General features: G+C 37.6%; 2 protein-coding genes across 16 annotated transcripts in view; one reads left to right on the forward strand and one right to left on the reverse strand.

The window, feature by feature from the left end:
* The window catches only part of PEX6 (peroxisomal biogenesis factor 6), a 351,627-nt gene that overhangs the window by 26,324 nt on the left and 299,825 nt on the right, over positions 1-25,478 (reverse strand). The gene's annotated exons all lie outside the window — the stretch shown is intronic.
* UBR2 (ubiquitin protein ligase E3 component n-recognin 2) overlaps positions 1-25,478 on the forward strand; it is a 113,687-nt gene that overhangs the window by 10,716 nt on the left and 77,493 nt on the right. For 14 of the 15 annotated variants that reach the window (XR_009732824.1, XR_009732823.1, XM_061398217.1 and 11 more), the window contains exons 3-4: positions 22,300-22,378; positions 24,268-24,381. Coding sequence is in view for 13 of the 15 variants with exons in the window: in XM_061398217.1 (XP_061254201.1) it covers positions 22,300-22,378; positions 24,268-24,381 (193 nt within the window). In the remaining 2 variants the exon portion in view is untranslated. The remainder of the gene's footprint in view (positions 1-22,299; positions 22,379-24,267; positions 24,382-25,478) is intronic. The other variant, XM_061398212.1, reaches the window with a different exon arrangement.

Here is a 25,478-nt window from a genome sequence, read left to right on the forward strand (position 1 = left end):
AATAGCTCTTTAACTTTGATCACTTGATTTCTGCAAGGCTTCTCTACTGTGGAGTTACTCTTTTTCCCTCTCTAATCACTAAATATTTGGTGGTGAGATACTTTGAGACATATTAAATATCCTCTTTCTTACCAAATGTTCAGTTTTTTATTTGTATCAGTATGTATTCATGGAGTCCCATTATTCTGGTGGTCAAAATTGTCCTAGATTTGACCAGTGGAAGGCCCTTCAAGCAGTTTCCCTGGTGGCTCAGACAGTAAAGAATCTGCCTGCAATGTGGGAGACCTGGATTCCATCCCTGGGTTGGGAAGATCCCTTGGAGAAGGGAAAGGCTACCCACTCCAGTATTCTTGCCTAGAGAATCCCCATGGACATAGGAGCCTGGCGGGCTGCAGTCCATGGGGTCGCAAATAGTCAGACACAACAGAGTGACTAAGCATGCACACACAGGCCTTCAAGCTGTCTTTGTTCTTTTTTATGTCCCCATCATTCTTTGAGCACTTCCTTTTTCTGACACAAGATGTTCTGAACACATCTTGGACTTTTCTCTGCCTTAGTTCTGAAATCAACCATTTCTCCAAGGAGCCTGTTCCTTTTTAGTAGAGATCAGTGTTCAGAAATAAGATAGTAAGTCTACTTGTTGCTGTTGGTATGTCACTAATCCCAAACCCTGTCAATGGATCTGTGTATCTGTATGTAGGTCTCTCTAGTTCCAGTCCAGCACCACAGGATTCTTTATTGTTTTCTTCCTTTGCATATTTTGTCTCTTCTCTAATGATGCCATGTGTGTCTGTGTATGGGGCCATCCCAGGGGAGAACAGGTTGGGTGCTAGTTTGAATGCTTTGTAAGGAGGGCTTGATTAAATTGACAGTTCTGAGAGCTTCCATGACTAGAAGAAAAAGAAGTAGAAAGAATCTTGTTTTCAGCAGTGATCATGGAATTGGCTTTTTTGGGGGTTTGGAGAAGTGGAGGTGGGATGACAGGAGGAGGAATGTATTTATTCCCTCAGTGAAAGTGGTGCACTGAAAAGCTGTTTGCCTATATTTGAAGATTAAGTGTGCCTGTAGCATTTGTTGGTGAAACCAAGTCAGGATGATCTCAGAAGAGTTTTCCTGTATGTGTATGGTAGAGGCTGGAGTCTTTGAGATATAAAATCATTAGAGTGTGGAGGTATAGGTTAATCCATTCATACCTATCATGGGTATTCTAACTGTATATTTAGAGAATGTATAGAATCAATGAAAAGGAAGGTTCCTTGGGTAAGAATTTCCATGTTCATGACATCATCTAAAGGGTCACGAAAGTGAAAGTGTCTCAGTTGTGTCCAACTTTTTGCGACCCCATGGACTATACAGTCCATGAAATTCTCTAGGCTAGAATACTGGAGTGGTTAGCCTTTCCCTTCTCCAGGGGATCTTTCCAACCCAGGGATCAAACCCAGGTCTCCCACATTGCAGGCGGATTCTTTACCAGCTGAACCACAAGGGAAGCCCCAGAATACTGGAGTGGGTAGCCTATCCCTTCTCTAGCAGATCTTCCCAACCCAGGAATTGAACTGGGGTCTCCTGCATTGCAGGTAAATTCTTAACCAACTGAGCTATCAGGGACATTTATGCCCAGAATGGTTGAAGAAAGAAAGCAGTATGCAGTAACCTGTACTTGGACAGACAAGTACCCTGAAATGGGGGAGAGGGATATAATTATGATGGCCTCCTAGGACTCAAGCTGGAACCAGACTCTTAGAGGATATTTCTAAACTTTGTTGTTACTTAAAGTTGGCCAACTCCAGTGTATAAGCACAGACTTCTACAAGATTGTCTAAAGTACAACTGAAAGTTGGGGACCTCCTGAGCCACACTCAATTCTGATCTGCTGGTTACAAATTTCAAGCATCTCCATAGATTATCTTAGGTTGGATAATCACTGGAACAATTCACAGAACTCAGGGAAATGCCGTAGTTATGATTAAAGTTTTATCATAGCAAAAACACACAAATCTGAACTAGCCAAAAGGCAAGATTTCCAAATGCAATGTTTTCTAATTCTCAGGGACATGTTGTTATCTTCCCAGCACATTTACTGCATGACAACAAAGTATTGCCAACCAGGGAAGCTCACCCAAGCTTAGGTGTCCAGAGTTTTTATTGGGGTTTCTTATATTGAATACTGGTTTATTGAATCATTGCCCACATGACTCAGTTTCCAATTCCACTGCCCTTCCCAGTGGCAGAGCTGTGCCTGAAAGCCCCAGTCCTCTAATCACATGATTTAGTTCAGTTCAGTCGCTCAATTGTGTCTGACTCTGTGACCCCGTGAATCTCAGCACGCCAGGCCTCCCTGTCCATCACCAACTCCTGGAGTTCACACAAATTCATGTCCATCGAGTTGATGATACCATCTAGCCATCTCATCCTCTGTCGTCACATGATATTAGCCCTCTAATCACATTGGCCCTCTAATCACTTGCTCTAATCACGTGGTTAGTTTTCTGGTATGGCCAACCTCCACTCTGAGTTACTTAATTCTGCCTGCGCTCTTTGACAACCTAGAGGGGTGGCATGGGGAGGGAGGTTCAAGAGGGAGGGGATATGTATGCCCTTGGCTTATTCATGTTGATGTATGGCAGAAGCCATCACATTGTAAAGTAATTCAGTTCAGTTCAGTCACTCAGTTGTGTTCGACTCTTTGCATCCCCATGGACTGCAGCACACCAGGCTTCCCTGTCCATCACCAAGTACCAGAGCTTGCTCAAACTCATGCTCATTGAGTCGGTTGTGCCATACAACCGTCTCATCCTCTGTTGTCCCCTTCTCCTCCTGCCTTCAATCTTGCCCAGTATCAGGGTCTTCTCCAGTGAGTCCGTTCTTCACATCAGCTGGCCAAAGTATTGAAGTTTCAGCTGCAGCATCAGTCCTTCCAGTGAATATTCAGGACTGATTTCCTTTAAGATTGACCGGTTTGTTCTCCTTGCAGTCGAAGGGACTCTCAAGAATCTTCTCCAACACCACAATTTAAAAGCATCAATTCTTTGGTGCTCAGCTTTCTTTATGGTCCAACTCTCAGATCTATACATGACTACTGGAAAAACCATAGCTTTGACTAGACGGACCTTTGTTGGCAAAGTAATGTCCCTGCTTTTTAATATGCTGTCTAGATTGGTCATAGCTTTTCTTCCAAGGAGCAAGCATCTTTTAATTTCATGGCTGCAGTCACCATCTGCAGTGATTTTGGAGCCCCCCAAAATAAAATCTCACTGTTTCCATTGTTTCCCCATCTGTTTGCCATGGAGTGATGGGACCAGATGCCATAATCTTACTTTTCTGAGTGTTGAGTTTTAAGCCAACTTTTTCACTGGCTTCTTTCACTTTTATCTAGACGTTCTTTAGTTCCTCTTGGCTTTCTGCCATGAGGGTGTTATTATCTGCATATCTGAGGTTATTGATATTTCTCCCAGCAGTCTTGATTCCAGCTTGTGCCTCATCCACACGGCATTTCGCTTGATGTACTCTGCACATAAGTTAAATAAGCAGGGTGACAATATACTCCTGTCCCGATTTGGAACCAGTCTGTTCCATGTCCAGTTCTAACTGTTGCTTCTTGACCTGCATACTGATTTCTCAGGAGGCAGATCAGGTGATCTGGTATTCCTATCTCTTGAAGAATTTTCCACAGTTTGTTGTGATCCACACAGTCAAAGGCTTTGGTATAGTCAATAAAGCAGAAGTAGATGTTTTTCTGGAACTCTCTTGCTTTTTTGATGATGCAATAGATGTTGGCAATTTGATTTCTGGTTCCTCTGCCTTTTCTAAATCCAGCTTGAATATCTGGAAGTTCACAGTTCATGTACTGTTGAAGCCTGGCTTGGAGAATTTTGAGCATTACTTTGCTAGTGTGTGAGATGACTGCAATTGTGCTATAGTTTGAAAATTCTTTGGCATTGCCTTTCTTTGGGATTAGAATGAAGACTGAACTTTTCCAGTCCTGTGGCCACTGCTGAGTTTTCCAAATTTGTTGGCATATTGAGTGCAGCACTTTAACAGCATCATCTCTTAGGATTTGAAATAGCTCAACTGGAGTTCCATCACCTCCACTAGCTTTGTTCGTAGAGATAATTCCTAAGGCCCACTTGACTTCACATTCCAGGATGTCTGGCTCTAGGTGAGTGATCACACCATCATGATTATCTGGGTCATGAAGATCTCTTTTGTATAGTTGTTCTGTGTGTTCTTGCTACCTCTTCTTAATATCTTCTGCTTCTGTTAGTTCTGTACCATTTCTGTCCTTTATTGTGTCCATCTTTGCATGAAATGTTCCCTTGGTGTCTTTAATTTTCTTGAAGAGAGTAATTATCTGCCAATTAAAAATAAAATAAAATTTTTAAAAAAGTTACCTCATTAGTATAAACTTTCAGATATGTGGGTGGAGTGGAAGCGTGAATAACAAAGACACTCCTATATATGGGAAATTTCAAGGATTTAGAGTTTCTTCCTAGGAACCCCAAAGGTCAGCCAAACTCTCTGTCACACAGTTGTTAAGAAAGTAAGTGAGGTCCTTTGTATAGTGCTTTCCGCAATATTTGGTACATAATAAACTCTTGGTAAATGGGGTCTGAGGATGAACGTGTTATGTTTAAAGTAGTACATGAAACCCAGTACCTTGATAAGATGACATGGAGTCTGTTATTTGGAAAGATGAAATACGGTTATTGGAATTCTGGGAGAGTTTCTAAACTAGACCCTTTAGGAGAAAGGTGAGTTATGTCTGTAGGTTGGAGATTTTCTTTAACCAGAAAAAATGATACTCAGGAGTCTTTAAAATGAATCTGTGAAGGAAATTAAGTTAATTTTTCTGTTATTTGTTCATCATTTCTAAAATCGTGTAGATCTCAGATGATCTCGCTGAAGCCGCTGTGATGTCAGAAAAGCTATCTGTTTTCAGACAGTAGAGTAGTTTTTATATTTGTCTATACTTAGTTGGGAGAAGGCAGTAGCAACCCACTCCAGTATTCTTGCCTGGAAAATCCCATGGATGGAGGAGCCTGGTAGGCTGCAGTCCATGGGGTCGAGAAGAGTTGGACACGACTGAGCGACTTCACTTTGACTTTTCACTTTCATGCATTAGAGAAGGGAATGGCAACCCACTCCAGTGTTCTTGCCTGGAGAATCCCAGGGATGGCAGAGCCTGGTAGGCTGCCGTCTGTGGGGTCGCACAGAGTCAGACACGACTGAAGCGACTTAGCAGCAGCAGCAGCAGCAGCATACTTAGTTGGGCTTCCCTGGTGGCTCAAACGGTAAAGAATCCGCCTGCAATGCGGGAGACCTGGGTTCGATCCCTGGGTTGGAAAGATCCCCTGGAGAAGGGAAAGGCTACCCACTTCAGTATTCTTGCCTGGAGAATCCCCATGGACAGATGGGCCTGACAGGCTACTGTCCATGGGGTCCCAAGGAATGGGACACGACTGAGCTACTTTGACTTTCACTTTTTCATACTTAGTTCTCTATTAGGAAAAATGGAATCAAATGTGGCACTTGTTATTTCTTTCTAAATAGAGATGATTGTTATTAGGGACAATCATGTTAGTGTGATGTTGATCATAAGTACTTATATTTTGATATCTCATAACCATTAAGAAAAAGAAAATACTAGTAAAATGTGAAATCATATTTTGGTTTATGAGTTTAACATTAAGTTAATTCCATTGTTTTTTGTTGCAAAGTTAAATTAAAAACATTCTTATTTAACATTTAAAAGCTTACTGCTTAAATATTACAGATAACCAGAATTTGGAGTTGGGAGTTATGCTGCCATCAGTTAGAAATATTCTTAGTACATGTTTCCAGATAGTACTTTATGATTCTTTGTTATGAACAATTTTGCTTGTTTAATTTTTTTAAACATTGAGTCTGTCAGTAATGATAGATGAGGTTATGTTAAAAATAACCAACAAACTTACCATCTCAGAGACTTTAAATACCCAAAATACATTTATTACTCAGACTGTGTGACCAGATTGGTGGGGGTGATGAGTGGGGGCTCTGCTCTAAGTAGTTACTTTATACCATGTGGCATCTTGGTCAACTTAATATTTTTTTAAGGGTCACCAGAGCAAGGAAATAGGAGGGTCTTACACAGCAAATAAATTGCTCTGGCTCAAAAGTGACCACCATGCCTACATCCCTTTACCTAGAACTGGTTAGAAGGCCTCTGACTCCAAAACAGGGCAAGGAAGTGTATTTTTTCTGTGTCTGGTAGAGATGCAGACTTGAAAGTGGATGAACATTAGAAGTGTTTTCAGTGATCTTTGGAGTTTGGGTGTTATTTTTCCTTCCTCACAGGATTGTTAGGATAAAAAGAGGTATAGTATAGAAAAACACTTAGGGAACTATAAGGAATTTTTATATGTAAGATTTTTTAAGCCGAATACTCAGTCTTAAAATTCATTATTGAGCCATGAGTAATAAATATCTTAGGCAGAGGGAAAGAGGTGGTTTCATTCCTTTTCTCTCTGGAAATATAGAACTCTAATATGGAAGAAACACTTATTTTCAGTAAGAAGAATTTGTTCAAGTTTTTGCTTTTTAAAAAACTTGAACACTTGATGTTTTTTTTAGGAGAGTTCTATTTTAAGACTGTTTTTAAAAAACATGAGTGGTCCAGAGATTGAAATCAATGCTGTGTTAGTTTAAAAAATATATGGATGTGATACATGAGTGAAATTGTGCTGTGTGTATTTGTAAATGTGGCTTTTTTTCATGAAACAATTTGTCTTAGAGATCTTTCTCAGTCAGTTTATATAAATCTACTTCATTCTTTTAACTGCTGTATTTCCACAGTAAGGCCAGGCCATGATTTATTTGTTTGCCCTATTAATGAAATGAGAAATGGAAAATTTCTAGGATTTTTTTTTTTATCCTGTAGCAAACCATGCTGCAGGGAACATTCTGTACCTATTTCTACACATCTCTTTTTATACACATTTTAGTGTTTTTCAAGATAGATACCTATTAGTAGAAACAGAATTTCATTGCTGGGTATTATCACTGTGTTCTTCAATGTACTGGAATTTCCCTTGTCTACTTTGCTCTCTCCAACCTGGAAAAGTAACAGAAAGTGGGTAGTTGATATCTCCTAGATAGGTTGAATTTCTGTGGTTGTCCAAAATGAATCTTGTATTCTTGGTTTGGATATTTATGGTCATTTTTATTTACTTTTTTTTTATGCACCAATTTGGTGTAAGATTGAACATAGCCATACATGGGGTATGTTCATACCATAGCCATAATACCAACTTTACATGTATGCCTTTTATCCAGTTGTTGGGGAATAGTAGATGTATGAATAGGTTACTGTGGGGTAATCCTTTTAGATAAGGAAACTTGGATTTATATCACCAACATTTTCCTAATGATATCATATTTGAGTTCTTTATTTCTTAGAGGAAAGTTTACATATTTCAAAAGGCACAAATCTTAATTGTACATTTTTGACAATAGTTAACCTCATGTAACTCACATCCTGTCAAGCAGAGAACATTTCCATCTGACTGGAAATTTCCTTGTTAAGGAGTTCAAGCCCTAGGTAACCACTATTCTGATATTTTCACCTTAGATTAGTTTTGTCCATTCTAGAACTTCATCAAAATGAAATCATACTCCTTTGTGCCTGGCTTCTTTTACTCAGCATAATGTATATCTGATTGATCTAGAATCCTATAATTATTAGAAATTGTTTCCACTTGTATTGCTGAGTAGTTGTCCATTGTATGAATGTACTTTAATTGCCCATAATCCATTGTTCTACTGATAAACATTTGAGTTGTTTCAGTTTGAGGTTATCATAAGTCTTCTATGGCTTTTTTTTAATCAGTTCATTCTGGTTTTGGGTAGAAATTTAAAATATTTAAAGGAAAGGAAAATGGTAGTTTGTTTCATAAATCATATCAGCTTATGCCAACATTATTTAAATGCAACTTATTCAAGTATTAAACATTATTATTTTAAATCTCTGTGTTTAAAATACCAATAAAGAAACTCCCTGGTGGTCCACTGGTTGGAATTCAGCTTCCACTGCAAGGGGCATAGGTTCAGTCCTGGTTGGGGAACCAAGATCCAGCATGTTGCATGGCACAGCCAAGCAATTTTTAAAAATAAAAGACCAAATAATAAATATTACACTATTAAAAGTCTTCAGCTTTTTATGACACACTTTAGGAATATTAAGACACCATTGGTCGTTGGTTGTTTATTCCCAAATTGCCCAGGCTCCTCTGTCCATGGGATTTCAAACCCACGTCTCCTACATTGCAGGCAGATTCTTTACCAGTGGGCCACCAGGGAAGACACCAGTAAGATAAGCTTTTCTATACTGTTATTATTCTGATAGACTGTCTATACTGTTATTATTCTGATAGACTGAACACTCTTAGCTGATCCATTAGTTACTGGCCATGACTATTTGCAAACAAGTCTTTGTGTGGACATATGTTTAATTTTGGGCTTCCCTGGTGGCTCAGTTGTAAAGAATCTGCCTCCAGTGCAAGAGATGCAGGAGACATGGATTTGATCCCTGGGTTGGGAAGATTCCCTGAAGGAGGAAATGGCAACCCACTCCAGTATACTTGCCTGGAAAATTCCATGGACAGAGGAACCTGGTGGGCCACAGTCCATGGGGTCACAAAGAGTCTGACACGACTGAGCAATTGCGTGCACACACACACACATTTAATTGTTAGTGGATTCTACCCCAGGAGTAGAATTGCTGCATCAAAGGACAAGTATGTTTGAACTTAATAAGAAACTGTCAAAACTTTTTCTAAAAAAAATTTTTTTTCCCGCCAGTAGTGTTCCACTTGCTCCATATTCTCACCAACATTTGATTTTGTCAGTCTTTTAAACTTTAGCTGTTCTATATAGTGATATCTCAATATGGTTTTAATTTTCTTTGATGACTAATGATGTTGGTGCAATTTTACATGTGTTCATTGCCCGTTGAACTAATGAAGTTTTTCTTCAAGTCTTTTTTTTTTATTGGCTTCATTATCTTTTTATTACTGAGTTTTAGAGTTGTTTATGTATTCTGGATACAAGCCCTTTGTGAGACAGATTTTATGAGTGTCTCCTCCAAGTCTGTGACTTGCCTGTATGCTGTCTTATGATGGCAGAAGTTTTAAATTTAATGGTTTAACTTTCCAACTTTTAAATTTTATGAGGATTGTTTCTTGTGTTAAAGAAATTTCTGCCTTTTCCGAGGTGACAAAAATATTCTGTCAGTTTTCTCCTATAAACTTTGAAGTTTTAGGTTTTATATCTGGGTCTGCAATCTGTCTCAAAACTTGATTTTTTAAATCAAGTTTGAGGTATAAGGATTGAGCTTCACTTTCTTATTGCTTGTGGGGATCCAGTTGTTCTAGCACCATTTTTTTACTTTTCACATTAAATTGCTTTGTTCCCTTACCGAAGACCTCTTGACCATATGAGTGTGGGTCTATTTCAAAATACTGATCAATTCCATTCATTGATACAGCTATTCTAATGCCAATAACCACATTAACTTGATTACTGTAACTTTGTGGTAAACTTCGTATTGATTCCATTTTTGCTTCTTTAAAGTTTCTTTTCTCTATTTCAGATTCTTTGCATTTTATAAATTTTAGAATTAGCTTGTCAGTGTTTATTTTTAAGAAAGACTGCTGAGATTAAGATTGGGACTGCATTGACTCTATAGACCAGTTTGGGGAGAATTGACATTTTAACAATACTGAGTTTTCCAGTCCATGAACATCTTCTATCTCTCCATTTATTGAGGTCTTCTTTAATCTCTTTTAACTGTCTTATAGTTTTTATATAAAAGTTGTACATACCTTTTGTTACATATTTATTCCTAAGTATTTTATGATGGTGTTTTTTCCTTAGTTTTAATTTCAGTTTTCTTTTGTGAATATAAAGAAATAGAGTTGGTTTCTGATATCAAACTTGTATCTGTGAGCTTGTTACACTCATTTGTAGTTCTAGTAGTTTTTGTTTTCTTCTGGTTTTGGTTCTTTAGGATTTTTGCATAATTGTGTCCTCTCTGAATGGGGACAGTTATATTTGTTCCAGCCTTTCTGCCTTGTATTTTCTTGTGCCTTACTACACTGGTGAAAGAGGACATCCTTGCCTTGGATGAAGGCATTCAGTCTTTTGTGATAAAATATGTTGTTATAGTTTTCTCATAAACACCCTTTATCTCATTAAGGACATTTCCTTCTGTTCCTAGTTTGCTGAGTTTTATTATTATTATAATAAATGACTGAATGTTATCCAGTGCTTTTATTATATCTTTTAAGATTATTATAATTTTCCTTTTTTATTCTATAAATAGTTGTATTGATTGATTTTTTTTTCCCAAATGGTTTTCATTACTGAGATAAACTCTACTTGATCATCATGTATTATAACCTTTATATATTGCTGGATTCAATTTGCTAGTGTTTTATTAAGGTTTTTTGTGTCTGTAATCCATGAAATATACCATCTGTCACTTTCTTGTACTGTCTTTATCTGGTTTTGGTAACAGAGTTATGCTAGCCTTATGAAATGAGTTGAGCAATATTCCTTTTTTTCTATATCTTTGAGGAGTTTGTATAAAATTGGTATGAGTTCTTCCTTCAGTGTTTTTGTTTTTGTTTTCGTTTTTGAAAAGTTTTATTAAAATTTTTTTTATTTATTTTTTTATTGAAGGATAATTGCTTTACAGAATTTTTTTTTTTTTTCTGTCAAACCTCAACCTGAATCAGCCATATATCCCCTCCCTTTTGGACATCCCTCCCATTTCCCTCCCCATCCCATCCCTCCTTCAGTGTTTGATAGAATTTTCCAGTGAAACAAATCATCAAAGCCTAGTGTTTTCTTCAGAGAAAGATTTTGATAACAAGTTAAATTTCTTGGATACTTTATGAGTTATTTAGAACTTTATTTCATCTTGTGTCATGTTTGGTACATTGTGCTTTTTGAGACATATGTTTCATTGTATCGTGCCAAATTTATTGGCATTAGGTTCTTAGTCATTGATATCTATGGTATCTATTGTGAGGTCTCTTCCTTTGTTAAATTAATAATTTGTATTTTCTCTTTGAAAAGATTCATAAAACTGTTTAAAGAATCAGTTTTGGGCTTTATTAGTTTTCTATCTGTTTTGTTTGTTTGGTTTCTACTCTTCTTTTTACTTATTTTTGACCTAATGTGCTCATATTTTATTCTTTGCTACTGCTAAGTCGCTTCAGTCATGTCCGACTCTGTGCGACCCCATGGACCACAGCCTACCAGGCTTCTCTGTCCATGGGATTCTCCAGGCAAGAACACTGGATTGGGTTGCCATTTCCTCCTCCAATGCATGAAAATGGAAAGTGAAAGTGAAGTTGCTCAGTTGTATATGACTCTTAGTGACCCCATGGACTGCAGCCTACCAGGCTCCTCCATCCGTGGGATTTTCCAGGCAACAGTACTGGTGCGCTATTTAATTTTCATATTTTTGAGGCTTTCCAGGCTTTGTGACTGGTTTGTAACACAGTTAAAGTTCTGTAAGGTTGCAGTCTTTGAATTTATTGAGGTTTGTTTTATGACTCAGCAACACAGTCTTGTACATTCCATATGCACCTGAAAAGAAGATGTATATTTTGCAGTTACTGGATATAATAATCTATGACTGTTGATTAGAACAAAGTGGTTGATCGTGTCATTCAGTTCTTCTATACTTACTGATTTTTATGACTAGTTCTTTTAGTTACTGAGAAATGGGAATGAAAGTATCCATATATGATTACCATTTATTTACTTCTTTTAGTTCTATCAGTTTATATTTAATTTGTCTAAAAGCTCTTTTATTAACCACATACATAGATACTTATAATTTCTATTACTTCCTCATATATTGACCCCTTTATCATTTATTAATTCTTGTAAGAGTCCTCTTTGCCTGATAAAGTTTTTCTTTCACTTTCACTTTTGGAGGATAATTTCACAGGTACAAAATTCTAGGTTGGTAGGCATCTTTTCTTTCAACACTTCAAATATTTCACTCTACTTTTCTGTTGTTTTCATGGTTTCTAAGAAGTCAGATACGATTCTTGGTTCTGCTACAGGTAAGATTTTTTTTATCCTCTTGCTTCTTTGACTTCCTGTATTTTGAAAATGATATGCCTGGGTACGAAGTGTTTTGGTGTTTATCCCACTTGATGTTCTGTGAACTTCTTGGATCTGTGGTGTCTGACAGTCATTTAAGGAAATTTTCTCAGTAAATGTTTTCTCTTTACTTATTTATATTCTTCTTTTTTTTTTTTTTTTTTGGTTGCACTGGATCTTTGTTGCTGTATGTGGGCTTTTCTTTAGTTGTGAGCAGTAGGGCCTGGGCTTCCCTGGTGGGTCAGAGGTTAAAGTGTCTGCCTACAATGCAGGAGACCCGAGTTTGATCCCTGGGTCGGGAAGATCCCCTGGAGAAGAAAATGGTAACCCACTCCAGTGTTCTTGCCTGGAGAAGCCTGGTAGGCTACTGTCCACGGGGTCACAGAGAGTCGGACACGACTGAGCGACTTCACCTTCACCTTCAGCAGGGGCTACTCTTTGTTGCAGTGCACAGGTTTCATTGTGGTGGCTTCTCTTGTTGCGGAGCACAGGCTCTAGGCATGCAGGCTTCAGCACTTGCAGCACACGGGCTTGGTAGTTGGGGCTCATGGCCCTGGAGCATGCGGGCTCAGTGGTTGTGGCACACGGGCTTAGTTGCTCTGGGGCATGTGGAATCTTCCCAGACCTGGAATTGAACCCATGTCCCCTGCATTGGCAGGTGGATTCTTATTTACTGTACCACCAGGGAAGTCCTACATATTGTTTTCAATATTCTGTTCCTTTCTCTCTTTCCTCTCTTTCTTTTGTTTCCATTACATATGTGTTAAACCTTTTGTAGTTGTCACACAGTTTGTAGATATTCTGTTCAGTTTTCCTTCCAGTCTTTTTTCTCTTTGCTTTTCAATCTTAGCGCTTTCTATTGAGGTATCCTCAAGCTCAGATATTCTTACATCAGCTATCTCCAGTCTGCTAATAAATCCATCATTCTTCATTTCTGTTTCGGTGTCTTTGATCTCTGGCATTTCTTTTTTGGTTCTTTCTTAGGATTTCCATCTCTGTTTATATTGTCCATCTGTTCCTAAACACTATCTACTATATATATTAGAGCTCTTAGCATGTTAATCATAATTGTTTTTAATTCTGTGCCTAGTAATTCCAATATCTGAGTCTGATTTTGATGCTGGCTCTGTCTCTTCAAACTGTATTTTTTGACCTTTTAGGATGTCTTAAATTTGTTCTTGGTCACTAGGCATACAGTATACTGGGTGAAGGGGACTCTTGTAATTAGGCCTTTCATAATGTGATGGTACAGACATAGAGAACAGACTTGCGGTTGCTAAGGGAGAAGGGTGTGGGGGAGGGAATTGCTGGGAGTTTGGGATTAGCAGATACAAACTGTTACATATAGGATGGATAAACAGCAAGGTCCTGCATTAGAGCACAGGGAACTATATTCAGTATCCTGTGATAAGCCATAATGGAAAAGAATATAAAAAAGAGTCTATAACTGACTTACTTTGCTGTAAAACATAAATTAACACAATACTGTAAATTAACCATACTTCAATAAAATTTTAAAAAGCAAAGCATCTGCTAGAAAATGTATAACAACAACAGCAAAATAACATGGTGGTAAAGGGTCAGGGAGGGAGAAGCATTCTGTAGTCTTGTGATTAGGTCTCGTCTTTTAGTGAGCCTGTATCTCTGGGCTGTGAACCTCAAATGTGCTTCTTGATGCCCTCCCTAGCCCTAATTTGGTTGGGACAGGATGGCTAGAGCAGGCTAGAATTGGGTATTTCCCTTTTTCCAGTCAGTTTGATAAAACCCCAGCAGGTTAGGCTCTGATTAAGGAAAGCTAGGAGAAAAGGAAAGATATAAACATCTAAATGCAGAGTTCCAAAGAATAGCAAGAAGAGATAAGAAAGCCTTCTTCAGCAATCAATGCAAAGAAATAGAGGAAAACAACAGAATGGGAAAGACTAGGGATCTCTTCAAGAAAATCCGAGATACCAAAAGAATATTTCATGCAAAGATGAGCTCGATAAAGGACAGAAATGGTATGGACCTAACAGAAGCAGAAGATATTAAGAAGAGATGGCAAGAGTACACAGAAGAACTGTACAAAATAGATCTTCACGACCCAGATAATCACGATGGTGTGATCACTGACCTAGAGCCAGACATCCTGGAATGTGAAGTCAAGTGGGCCTTAGGAAACATCACTACGAACAAAGCTAGTGGAGGTGATGGAATTCCAGTTGAGCTGTTCCAAATCCTGAAAGATGATGCTGTGAAAGTGCTGCACTCAATATGCCAGCAAATTTGGAAAACTCAACAGTGGCCACAGGACTGGAAAAGGTCAGTTTTCATTCTAATCCCAGAGAAAGGCAATGCCAAAGAATGCTCAAACTACTACACAATTGCACTCATCTCACACGCTAGTAAAGTAATGCTCAAAATTCTCCAAGCCAGGCTTCAGCAATATGTGAACCGTGAACTTCCTTATGTTCAAGCTGGTTTTAGAAAAGGCAGAGGAACCAGAGATCAAATTGCCAACATCCACTGGATCATAGAAAAAGCAAGAGAGTTCCAGAAAAACATCTATTTCTGCTTTATTGACTATGCCAAAGCCTTTGACTGTGTGGATCACAATAAACTGTGGAAAATTCTGAAAGAGATGGGAATACCAGACCACCTGATCTGCCTCTTGAGAAATTTGTATGCAGGTCAGGAAGCAACAGTTAGAACTGGACATGGAACAACAGACTGGTTCCAAATAGGAAAAGGAGTACGTCAAGGCTGTATATTGTCACCCTGTTTATTTAACTTATATGCAGAGTACATCATGAGAAATGCTGGACTGGAAGAAACACAAGCTGGAATCAAGATTGCCGGGAGAAATATCAATAACCTCAGATATGCAGATGACACCACCCTTATCACAGAAAGTGAAGAGGAACTCAAAAGCCTCTTGAAGAAAGTGAAAGAGGAGAGTGAAAAAGTTGGCTTAAAGCTCAACATTCAGAAAACGAAGATCATGGCATCCGGTCCCATCACTTCATGGGAAATAGATGGGGAAACAGTGGAAACAGTGTCAGACTTTATTTTGGGGGGCTCCAAAATCACTGCAGTTGGTGACTGCAGCCATGAAATTAAAAGACGCTTACTCCTTGGAAGGAAAGTTATGACCAACCTAGATAGCATATTCAAAAGCAGAGACATGACTTTGCCAGCAAAGATCCGTCTAGTCAAGGCTATGGTTTTTCCTGTGGTCATGTATGGATGTGAGAGTTGGACTGTGAAGAAGGCTGAGCACCGAAGAATTGATGCTTTTGAACTGTGGTGTTGGAGAAGACTCTTGAGAGTCCCTTGGACTGCAAGGAGATCCAACCAGTCCATTCGGAAGGAGATCAGCCCTGGGATTTCTTTGGAAGGAATGATGCTAAAGCTGAGACTCCAGTACTTTAGCCACCTCATGTGAAGAGTTGACTCATTGGAAAAGACTCTGATGCTGGGAGGGATTGGGGGCAGGAGGAGAAGGGGACGACAGAGGATGAGATGGCTGGATGGCATCACTGACTCGATGGACGTGAGTCTGAGTGAACTCCGGGAGTTGGTGATGGACAGGGAGGCCTGGCGTGCTGTGATTCATGGGTTGCAAAGAGTCGGACACAATTGAGCGACTGTTCTGATCTGAATGTTAATTTCCTTGTACTTTGGTTAACATTAAGGAAAGCTTTTAAGGAAAAGTAAGGGTGTAAAGGGACTCTACTATTTTTGCAACTGTTCTATAAATAAAATTATTTCAAAGATAAAAAAGGTAAACATGGAGTTCAAGAAGTTAGAACAATTGAGCACACTCAACAGAAGAGAAAGAAAGGAAATTAAAAGATCAGAAAATGAAACACAAGTAAAAAGTTGGGATACTTACTCTTTGGAATTATTAAGGCAATTTTCTGAGAAGACCTAGTAAGAAAAAAAGAAGGTGAACATATATAAAATTCAGAATGAAGATTGATACACTCACTGCATTCCTTTTGGTGGTGTCATTTCTTGCAAAGCTGGGTCCTCACTGTTGCTAATTTTTAAAAAGCAGATACCTGTGAAATAAGAAATGAGGGTGGCAGTATCCAGTTTGATTCTAAAATTTGATAAATTGTGCAGTGTCCAACAGGTGCTAAATGAGTCTAAGTGTTTGATCACAGAATTGTTAGGTGTTTCATTTGGTGTAATGGTGCCCTGAAGGAAACTATTGAAACACTAAAGATGCCATGAACCAAGAAAGTGTGACAACCTCTGAAATGCAAGAATTATGAACAAGTAAATGCAAGAAAAGAAAACACACACAAAAATTGAAAACGTAGATGAAATGGATAAATTTGTAGAATAGTGATAGGCAACTTGAATATGTTATGTGAAATAGTATGAAACATGGAAGGGTAATCAAAGATCTTCCCTGCCTAAAATCCCATACCTGGATGACTATACGGGTGAATTCTGTCAAATTTTGAAGGAACAGTTGATTCCTTTCTTAAACAAGTTACTACAGAAAATGGGAAAGTAGTGAAAATTGCCTCTTTATGAGGCTACTTATCAGCTTGATTTCAAGCCCTGATAAATTCAAGCAGCTGTATAAGCCATTTCCCTCATTCATATAGATGAAAGAATCCTAAATTATTAAATATATGAATCCAAGAATATACTAAAAGAGTGATGCATCATGATCAAACAGAATTTAGTTCAGTAATCCAAAGATGGAGAAGGCAATGGCAACCCACTGCAGTACTCTTGCCTGGAAAATCCCATGGATGGAGGAGCCTGGTAGGCTGCAGTCCATGGGGTCGCTAAGAGTCGAACACGACTGGGCCACTTCACTTTCACTTTTCACTTTCATGCATTGGAGGAGGAAATGGCAACCCACTCCAGTGTTCTTGCCTGGAGAATCCCAGGGACGGTGGGGCCTGGTGGGCTGCCGTCTATGGGGTCGCACAGAGTTGGACACAACTGAAGCGACTTAGCAGCAGCAGCAGCAGCAAGCCAAAGATAGTTCATCTTTAAAATAATTATTAATGTAATTCACCATTTTAATAGTTGAGAAAAGAAAAATGTTTTACTGATTGAATCAGAAAAGTGTTTTATAAATTTTAGTTATTGTTTGTGATCTAATTCTTAGCAAACAAAGAATATATAAGGGAACTTATGTTGAGTATTTGTATATTAGATTTCTCTAAGTTTTTTTGTTATGGGTATTTTCAAGCATAAAGGTAGAGTGAGAGGTCTAATATACCTGAGAGTACTCATTGGTGAGCTTGAGTAATTACCAGTATATGGCAGCTCTTTAATCTTTGCACACGTACAGGCTTATACACTTTTTCTTGCCCTGCCAGATTATTTTGAAGAACATTCCAGATAGCATACTTTTTAAAAAAATCAACACTCACTATATGCCTTTTTTCTCTATAACCATTAATGTCTTAAGATAATTAACACTAATTCCTTAATATTATCTACTGTCTAGCAGGGTTGAACTTGTCTTAATTGACTTATAAATGTGGCTTCAGAATTCACACATTGCATTTGGCTGTTAATCATTTTTTTCTTTTAAACTATAATAGCTCCTTTACTTCTTTTTTTCATTTTTCTATTTATGTTACTAAGAAACCAGGTCATTTGTCCTATGGAATTTTCCACATTCTGGGTTTGGCTGATTGTGTCCACATGATATTGCTTAACAGTTTTCTTTTTTCCTGGTCTTTCTTCTAAACAGGTAGTTAGGCTTAGTTAACTTCTATTATTAGGGAAGGGGGTGGATAGTAATTTTATAATTATTGATGCATAACTGGCCTGCCCATCAGACACCTGCTTATTTATTATTTATTTTTGGCTGTGCTGGATCTTTGTTACTGTGAGTGGATTTTCCCTGGTTGCGGGAGGAGAGGCTACTTCTCATTGTGTTGCACAGGCTTCTTGTTGCGGTGGGTTCTCTTGTTGGAGGGCACGGGCTCAAGAGCGAGAGGGCTTCCGTAGTTGCAGCACACAAGATGACTGGTTGCAGCGTGTGGGCTCCAGGGCGCGGGTTCGGTAGTTGTGACATACGGGCTTAGTTGCTCTGCCGCGTGTGGAATATCCCCAACCAGGGATCAAACCTGTGTCCCCTGCCTTGGCTGGTGGATTCTTATCCACTGTGCCACCCCAGGAAAGTCAGAGGCATAACTTCTTATTTCCTCATATCAGGAGGCACGTAATGCTTGGCTGCTTTTAAGATTGACCAGTAGGTTTAGATACCTAGCAGATGCATCCATTGTAAAGGTCTCCGTCAGCCTTTCATTTATTTCTTTATTTTGCCGCATTATGTGGCTTGTGGGATCTTATTTCCCCAACCAGGGATTGAACTCATGCTCTCTGCATTGAAAGCGTGAAGTCTTACCGACCAGACTGCCAGGGAATTCCCTCTACCAGCTTTTTTGCCTAATGTTTTAGCAGTCAGTGATGGTTTGCTGCCTGGATCTTTATTTTGTTAGGTGGTCACAAAATGGTGCTATTCGAATTTATCATCTCTTTTTTGTTTATTAGCTAGTCTTCTATAAAGAAGAAATACAATCCCTCATGAACCCTTTGATTACCCTGAGGCACAGTTTATATAGGAAAGGCAAGATAAATGCTTGACTCTTTTTAGAAGAGCACTTTCTTACTAAACCTACAGTGAACATAATACTTAATGAGTGATATCACTAAGTTTATCACTTTCTAAGTAAACTGACAGTGAATGTAATACTTAATAAGAATCTTTAGATGTGTTTAATATCTAAAGCCAAGACAAAGATGCCCACTATTACTGCTGCTGTTTAACATTTTACTCAAAGTCCTTGTCCATAGTATAAGGGAAGAAAAGTAAAAGATATAAATATTGTAAGGAAAAAAATTAAATTGTCATTGTGTACAGACTATATACTCATTTACTTCAGGGGAAAAAGAATCAGCAAACTATTAAAATTGCTTAAGTTTATCAAGGGTATTAAAAATCGATAATGTTTCTTTTCATCATCCTTAACTAACTAGAACATGAAAAAAAAATTTAAATGTGTGTCATTAAAACAACAAAACCTAAAAAGTACCTAGATAATTTACTCTTAAAAGGATGCTATTACTCCTGAAGTTTATCAATAAATTCCAGGTAATCTATGTCAAAATTTTAGCTGAGTATTTTTGAGGAACTCTGTAAACTTAATGTGATTAAGCCTTTAAAAAAGGAGAATAAAGGGGAGTTTATCCTATCAGGTATTAAGATATTCTACAAAAAGCCATAGTAATACAGTGTGGTTTAGTATAAGAACAAATAGGTCACTCAAACATATTAGAGAACCTAGATATAGACCTAAGTAATGGAACTTAATATGTTTAAAGGTGACACCACAATCAATAGGTAAAAATTAGATTGTTTACTAGATGGCTTCAGACAAAGCAGCTCATTATGAAGAAATAAAAGTTATCTCTGTTCTCTGTTATGTGCAAATGTAGATTCCAGATGGATGAAGCACCTAAATGTGAAAAATACCAAATGATTTCGTGGAAGAAAATTATTTTCTTTAAAAGCATATATTTTTGTGACCTAGGATTGGGAAAAGAAGTTCTAAAAATCTCAAAGCACAAACCAATTTGTGTGTAAATTTAATTGCATCAAATAGGGAGTTCTGTTTAACAAAGGACCCTGTGGGCAAAACTAATACACACGTGACACATGGGAGACAATATTTGCACAATGTCTAAATGGCCAAGTGATTAATGTTCACTAGACTAAGTTATATAGGGAACTCCTGCAAATAAGGGAGATGAAGCAATCCCAGCAGGAAAATGGGCATAGGATATAACCAGGCAGTTTATAGAAAAGGAAATCCTCAAAGCAGTAAGTATATGAAGAGTTGCTCAAATGTATTAGAAAAATACAAATTAAAATAGTAAAGTATTATTTCATAGGGCTTCCCTTGTAGCTCAGTCAGTAAAGAATCTGCCTGCAGTGCAGGAGACCTGGGTTCGATCCCTGGATTGGGAAGATCCCCTGGAGGAGGGCATGGCAACACACTCCAGAATCCTTGCCTGAAAAATCTCATGGACAGAGGATCCTGGTGGGCTGCAGTCCATGGGGTCGCAAAGAGTCGGGCACGACTGAGCGACTAACACTTACTTATTTCATATATGTTACGCTGATTGTTGTATAGTTGCTAAGTTGTGTCCCACTCTTTTGTGACCCCGTGAACTGTAACCCACCAAGTTCTTCTGTCCGTGGGATTTCACAGGCAAGAATACTGGAGTGGGTTACCATTTCCTTCTCCAGGGGATCTTCCCAACCCAGGGATTGAACCTGTATCTCCTGCACTGGCTGGTGGATCCTTTACTGCTAAGTCACCAGGGAAGCCCCTGTTAGGCTTGTACATATAAGCAAACCAGAGAAAAACTTAATGCTAGTGAAGATGCAGGGCTATAAAAACCCTTACACACTGCTGGGAAACATGCAACCACTCTGTACAGTAGCATGGCACTCAGAATAAAAACTTTATATATGTATGTATATGACCCAGCAGTTCTGCTCTAGAGTTGATTTACCAAAGAAAATCTCAATCAGATCTATAGAGAACATTTACAGGGATGTTCAGTGCAGGATTATTTGTGGTAGAAAGGCATTGGAGGTAACCCAGGTATCTGGTGCAGGGGTAGTATAGAGAAAAAATGCTTTGGAACACTCCATGATGTATTAGAAGCTTCTATAGTGATTAGAAGCAGCACATCAAATGTACACATACAGAATGAATGGATTGTGTTACAGAACTGAAAAAGTAAAGAACAGAATGAGAGAATGATACATAACAGTAAGATTTGCACACATCAAAAATACATGCACTTAGTAAACACATATTTACTGTACAGCACAGGAAGCTATATTCAGTGTCTTTTCATAACCTATAATGGAAAAGAATCTGGAATATATATGTGTATATGTGTATCTGAATCACTTTGCTATATACCTGAAATGAATAAAATATTGTAAAACAACTATTTTAAAAAGAATAAAAAAAAATACATGTACTCAAAAACATTTTGCAAGAACATATACAAATAAAGGGCTTCTCTGGTGGGTCAGCAGGTAAAGAATCTGCCTGCAATGCAGGAGACCCGGGTTCAGTCTCAGGGTCGGGAAGATCCCCTGGAGAAGGGAATGGCTAGCCTGGAGAATTCCATGGACAGAGGAGCCTGGCGAGCTACCAGTCCATGGGGTTGCAAAAAGTTGGACACGACTGAGCCACTAACATACACAAATAAAAGACAAGGATATTAGGGTGGTTGCCTATGAGGATACAGAAACAGGATAAGGGGAAATGTAAAGATTTTCATGACTCCCATCTCATTTCATAGAATCATAGAGATTCTCTTATTTAAAGTATGATATGTAAGTATATCTAACTGACAGTATGATAAAAGCAAGTGAAGTGACTGAGGCTACCATTGTCACCCCATGCACCTTGTGGAATCTTACTCTCCCATCAGGATGTCTTATGAACCATAAATGTTGTGCGACCATCAGATATACAAGTGTAGAGACCCATGTCAGCCTCTATATTGAACGCTTAGTATGTGATTACCTTTTAAATTAGTGAAAATTTAAATAGATATATGTTTTAATATTATCTTCTTGCATCTTGCCTTTGGGGAGTGTACATAGAAACCACTTCGATGACCCTTGGTCTGATTTATCTGTTTGGATAAAGTTACTTGAAATCTCAGGATATATCTTGCTGCTGCTAAGTCGCTTCAGTCGTGTCCGACTCTGTGCGACCCCATAGACGGCAGCCTGCCAGGCTCCCCTGTCCCTGAGATTATATCTTAAGAATGTATAATATGTAAAATTGATTCCATATACATCTGTGTGTTTTCATATAAAATATGATTTCCCCAAATCTTTACGGGACATTGCCATTCTGGTAATATGTGCCCTGTAAGACCCCCTAATATACATCCAGTATGAGAAACAGCTTCTTAAGCAGACTTCATTGATCAAAGATCTGACAGATCTTCAGGAGCAATAATTTTTTTCTTCTTACAGCAAGGCTTTTCACTATTCTGGCTCTTCTAAGATAGAGTCTAGTTTGAAATACTACATTGTAACATACAGTTATTTTATACATTCTGATTTTTTTTTCTTTACAGAGACTGTGCAGTTGATCCAACTTGTGTTTTATGCATGGAGTGCTTTTTGGGAAGTATTCACAGAGACCACCGATATAGGGTTAGTAATACCCAGATGATAACCACACCTAGTATTGAAATTTATACTCAATAAATTTTCTTCCTTTTTAAAATTCCAAGATTTAAACTGAACCTGGGGAGAGTGGTTAAGAAATGTGTTATTTAAGTACTGTTAAACGTGATGGCAGTGTAGAGACAAATTATGAATCCAGATTTCATGGAATACATGGTTTAAGAAAGGCAAGACAGATGTTCCAGTATTGGTTTTCAGCTAGTTTGCTTTGCTGTTTATTTTTAATGTTTATTATCTTGCTAATTCTAGCTTTATAAAGGAGGTTATCAAAAATTAAAGAATAAAGATGAGAGTTAAAATGTGAAAGGGAGACTGAAGGGAGAATGACTGAGCAAAATAAGGAAAAGTGACAGGATTATACCTTTAAGAAATATTCTGTTGGTGAACTTCTACAGAATATTTGTTGTTTCTTAATGTTAAAGAGGCAGCTGTTATTATACAGTGTAGAAGAGAGCCAACTCTAGAACATAAGGCTAACCAGGTTTTGTTTGTTTTACTGCTATAATACAATCAATACTTTTCCAAAAATCAAGTGTGTTTGCTTTTAAATCAGGGTCACAGAATACATAGGCAGATTATTGCTAAGCCTGTCCTGGTTCCTCTACTGGAAATTGAAGCCAGAGCTATGAACATTCAAAAATTTAGGGAGCTGTTAGTAGCTGGAACTTCTAACACTAATCTCAAGTAAAATGATAGAGAAGAAATATTGCACTCATTCTATTAGTTCAAGAGCTTTATTAGTTCAGGACTTTTTCTCCTGTTTGTTTTTATTTACTCTACCCAAGTATTGATAATAATCAACTAAAACAGCTGCAAAATTAAATTCATATTTTTTTTTCATAAATCAGCAAGAGCATCCTAGTTTCCTTTAGGCTGTTCTACCTATCTTTGGTAACCAGAGCACACATAAGAGCTATAGGGTGAAATTACCATTTTCCATATGCCTGCCTCTCATGTTTCTTGGTATCTTTGCAGCCCTTAAGAATAACTGTCATTTGTGAGTTTACATTAATTATCTTGTGATATGTAACACATAAATACTTTCCTTGAAAATATGAAAGGCTCTTTCTAAAATTTGCACCTATACCCATGCATAAACTCACAGCATGTTTTCAGAAGCAGAATTTCCAATCTCCTAATTATTAAATAATAAGTTTTATCTTGCCAGATTCCTTGAATCATTGCTGTATTTTAAGGAAGCAGGAATAATTCTTGACCCCCACAAGTGGTAAAAGGAAATACCAGGTGGTACTTCGAGAGTTTTCTTCCTTTTCAAAGAATGCTATTTAGAGAGTTTTAGAAAAGAAAAAATAAATGATTTCTGTACTTTTCATTGGTCACTTTTCTGATACACATGCAGCACTCTTATTAGACTTTTGTAGAAGATAGCAGTTACAGGAATCTTTGTAACTCTTGAATCTGTTCTAGTATGTTGTAGCCTGGTGGCACAGATACCAACAGTGTATCAGTTTAGCCAAAACCTAGCAAGAAAACCCTTGTGATTTTTACTAATTAGAAACTCATGCAAGTGGACATATTTTACCTCTTTAAAATAGATATAGCCTTGTTTGGTAGAAACCAATGCAATACTGTAAAGCAATTATTCTTCAATTAAAAATAAATAAAAAATAGATGTTGCTTACTAAACGCTATAAAGTATCTTATTTTGATATCACTTAAACTAGCCTATTTAAAATGAGTTTTAAAACATTGAAAGATTTGACATTTTGATTTTATCCTCCAAAGAAATTAAACATTTTAGCAATGTTATTTCCTTAGCACTTGATATTCCTATTTATAAGCTGATAGTCCTCAGTAAATACTTATTGACAGATACTTTACAATTTCTTTTCAAGATGACAACATCAGGAGGTGGAGGTTTCTGTGACTGTGGTGATACTGAAGCTTGGAAAGAGGGTCCTCACTGTCAGAAACATGAACTTAACACCTATGAAACTGAGGAAGAAGAGGTAAAAACATTTTCAAAAAGTTGTTACTAAGGAAATACTATTTTAACTATGTTTTTGAAATATTTTCAGACCTAGAATTAGGTTGTAATACAGAATTATTTAAGTAAAATAGTCCTCTCACAATAAACTGTCCAAGTATACTTGAAAAGCTTTTTTGCATTTTATGGATGCCATACAGTTACTAATAGAACACACTTGAAATTCTAGATATTTAATTTAATTTGGACTTTTGCATTTGTTTTATTTTAAGCATATATGAGTTTTTTTTAAGTCTTCATTTTTTATTAAAAGGATTATTTTTGTAGACCAGTTAGCTTACCTGATTTTTATTTGTGTTGTGACCAAGACTTTGTAGACTGGATACCTTTCTTTTCTATAGTCATCCATAGCAACCAGTCCTACTCATCGTGTCCCAGTAAATCAGTGTCGTTGGATATGTGATGGGCAGACATTGGGATGATAACTCAGTACAGATTATACTTACTCCAGTAAATAATGTGCTTTCTAAAATTATCATTGATCCTTCATTGTTTTACTTTAAATGATATTTGGAATGATTCAGTGGATTCCCACTAAATAAATAATTTCAAACTCTGCTGTTGTGGCAGTTGATAGTTGATTTAGGATCTTATTTCAGATTTTAATTTTAAATGGCAGAGAGGTGGGTATATTTAAAGTACTTATGCATTGTTAGTAAGTAGATCTCATATAGATTTGGGGCAAGTGGACATTACTAGTCCTTCCTCGTGCATATATCTTCCTGGTCTCGAGTATTTTAACAGAATGACCAGAGAACTTATAGTGTAGGACAGTGTCTTTTAAACGTGTTCCACTGTGTTTTGGATGGATGAAGTTTGTGCAAAATGATTCAGTGCTATAGAAAACATATTTGTTTGTGTTTCATTCGCTTTGTGCATGTGTTCTGCGATTATTTGCTAAAGAGAGATGCCAAGTGATCAGGGTTTCTGATTTCTCCACTGGCAGTTGGAACAGCTCCATTTTTATCTCTTACATATTGGATTGTGATTCTGTATATAAAAATACAAGCAAGGCAAACAAAGATAAATTTGGAAAAGGGGATTTTAATTTTTGAAAAA

The sequence above is a fragment of the Bos javanicus genome, chromosome 23 (genome assembly GCF_032452875.1).
Source record: "Bos javanicus breed banteng chromosome 23, ARS-OSU_banteng_1.0, whole genome shotgun sequence".
NCBI lineage: Eukaryota > Metazoa > Chordata > Mammalia > Artiodactyla > Bovidae > Bos > Bos javanicus.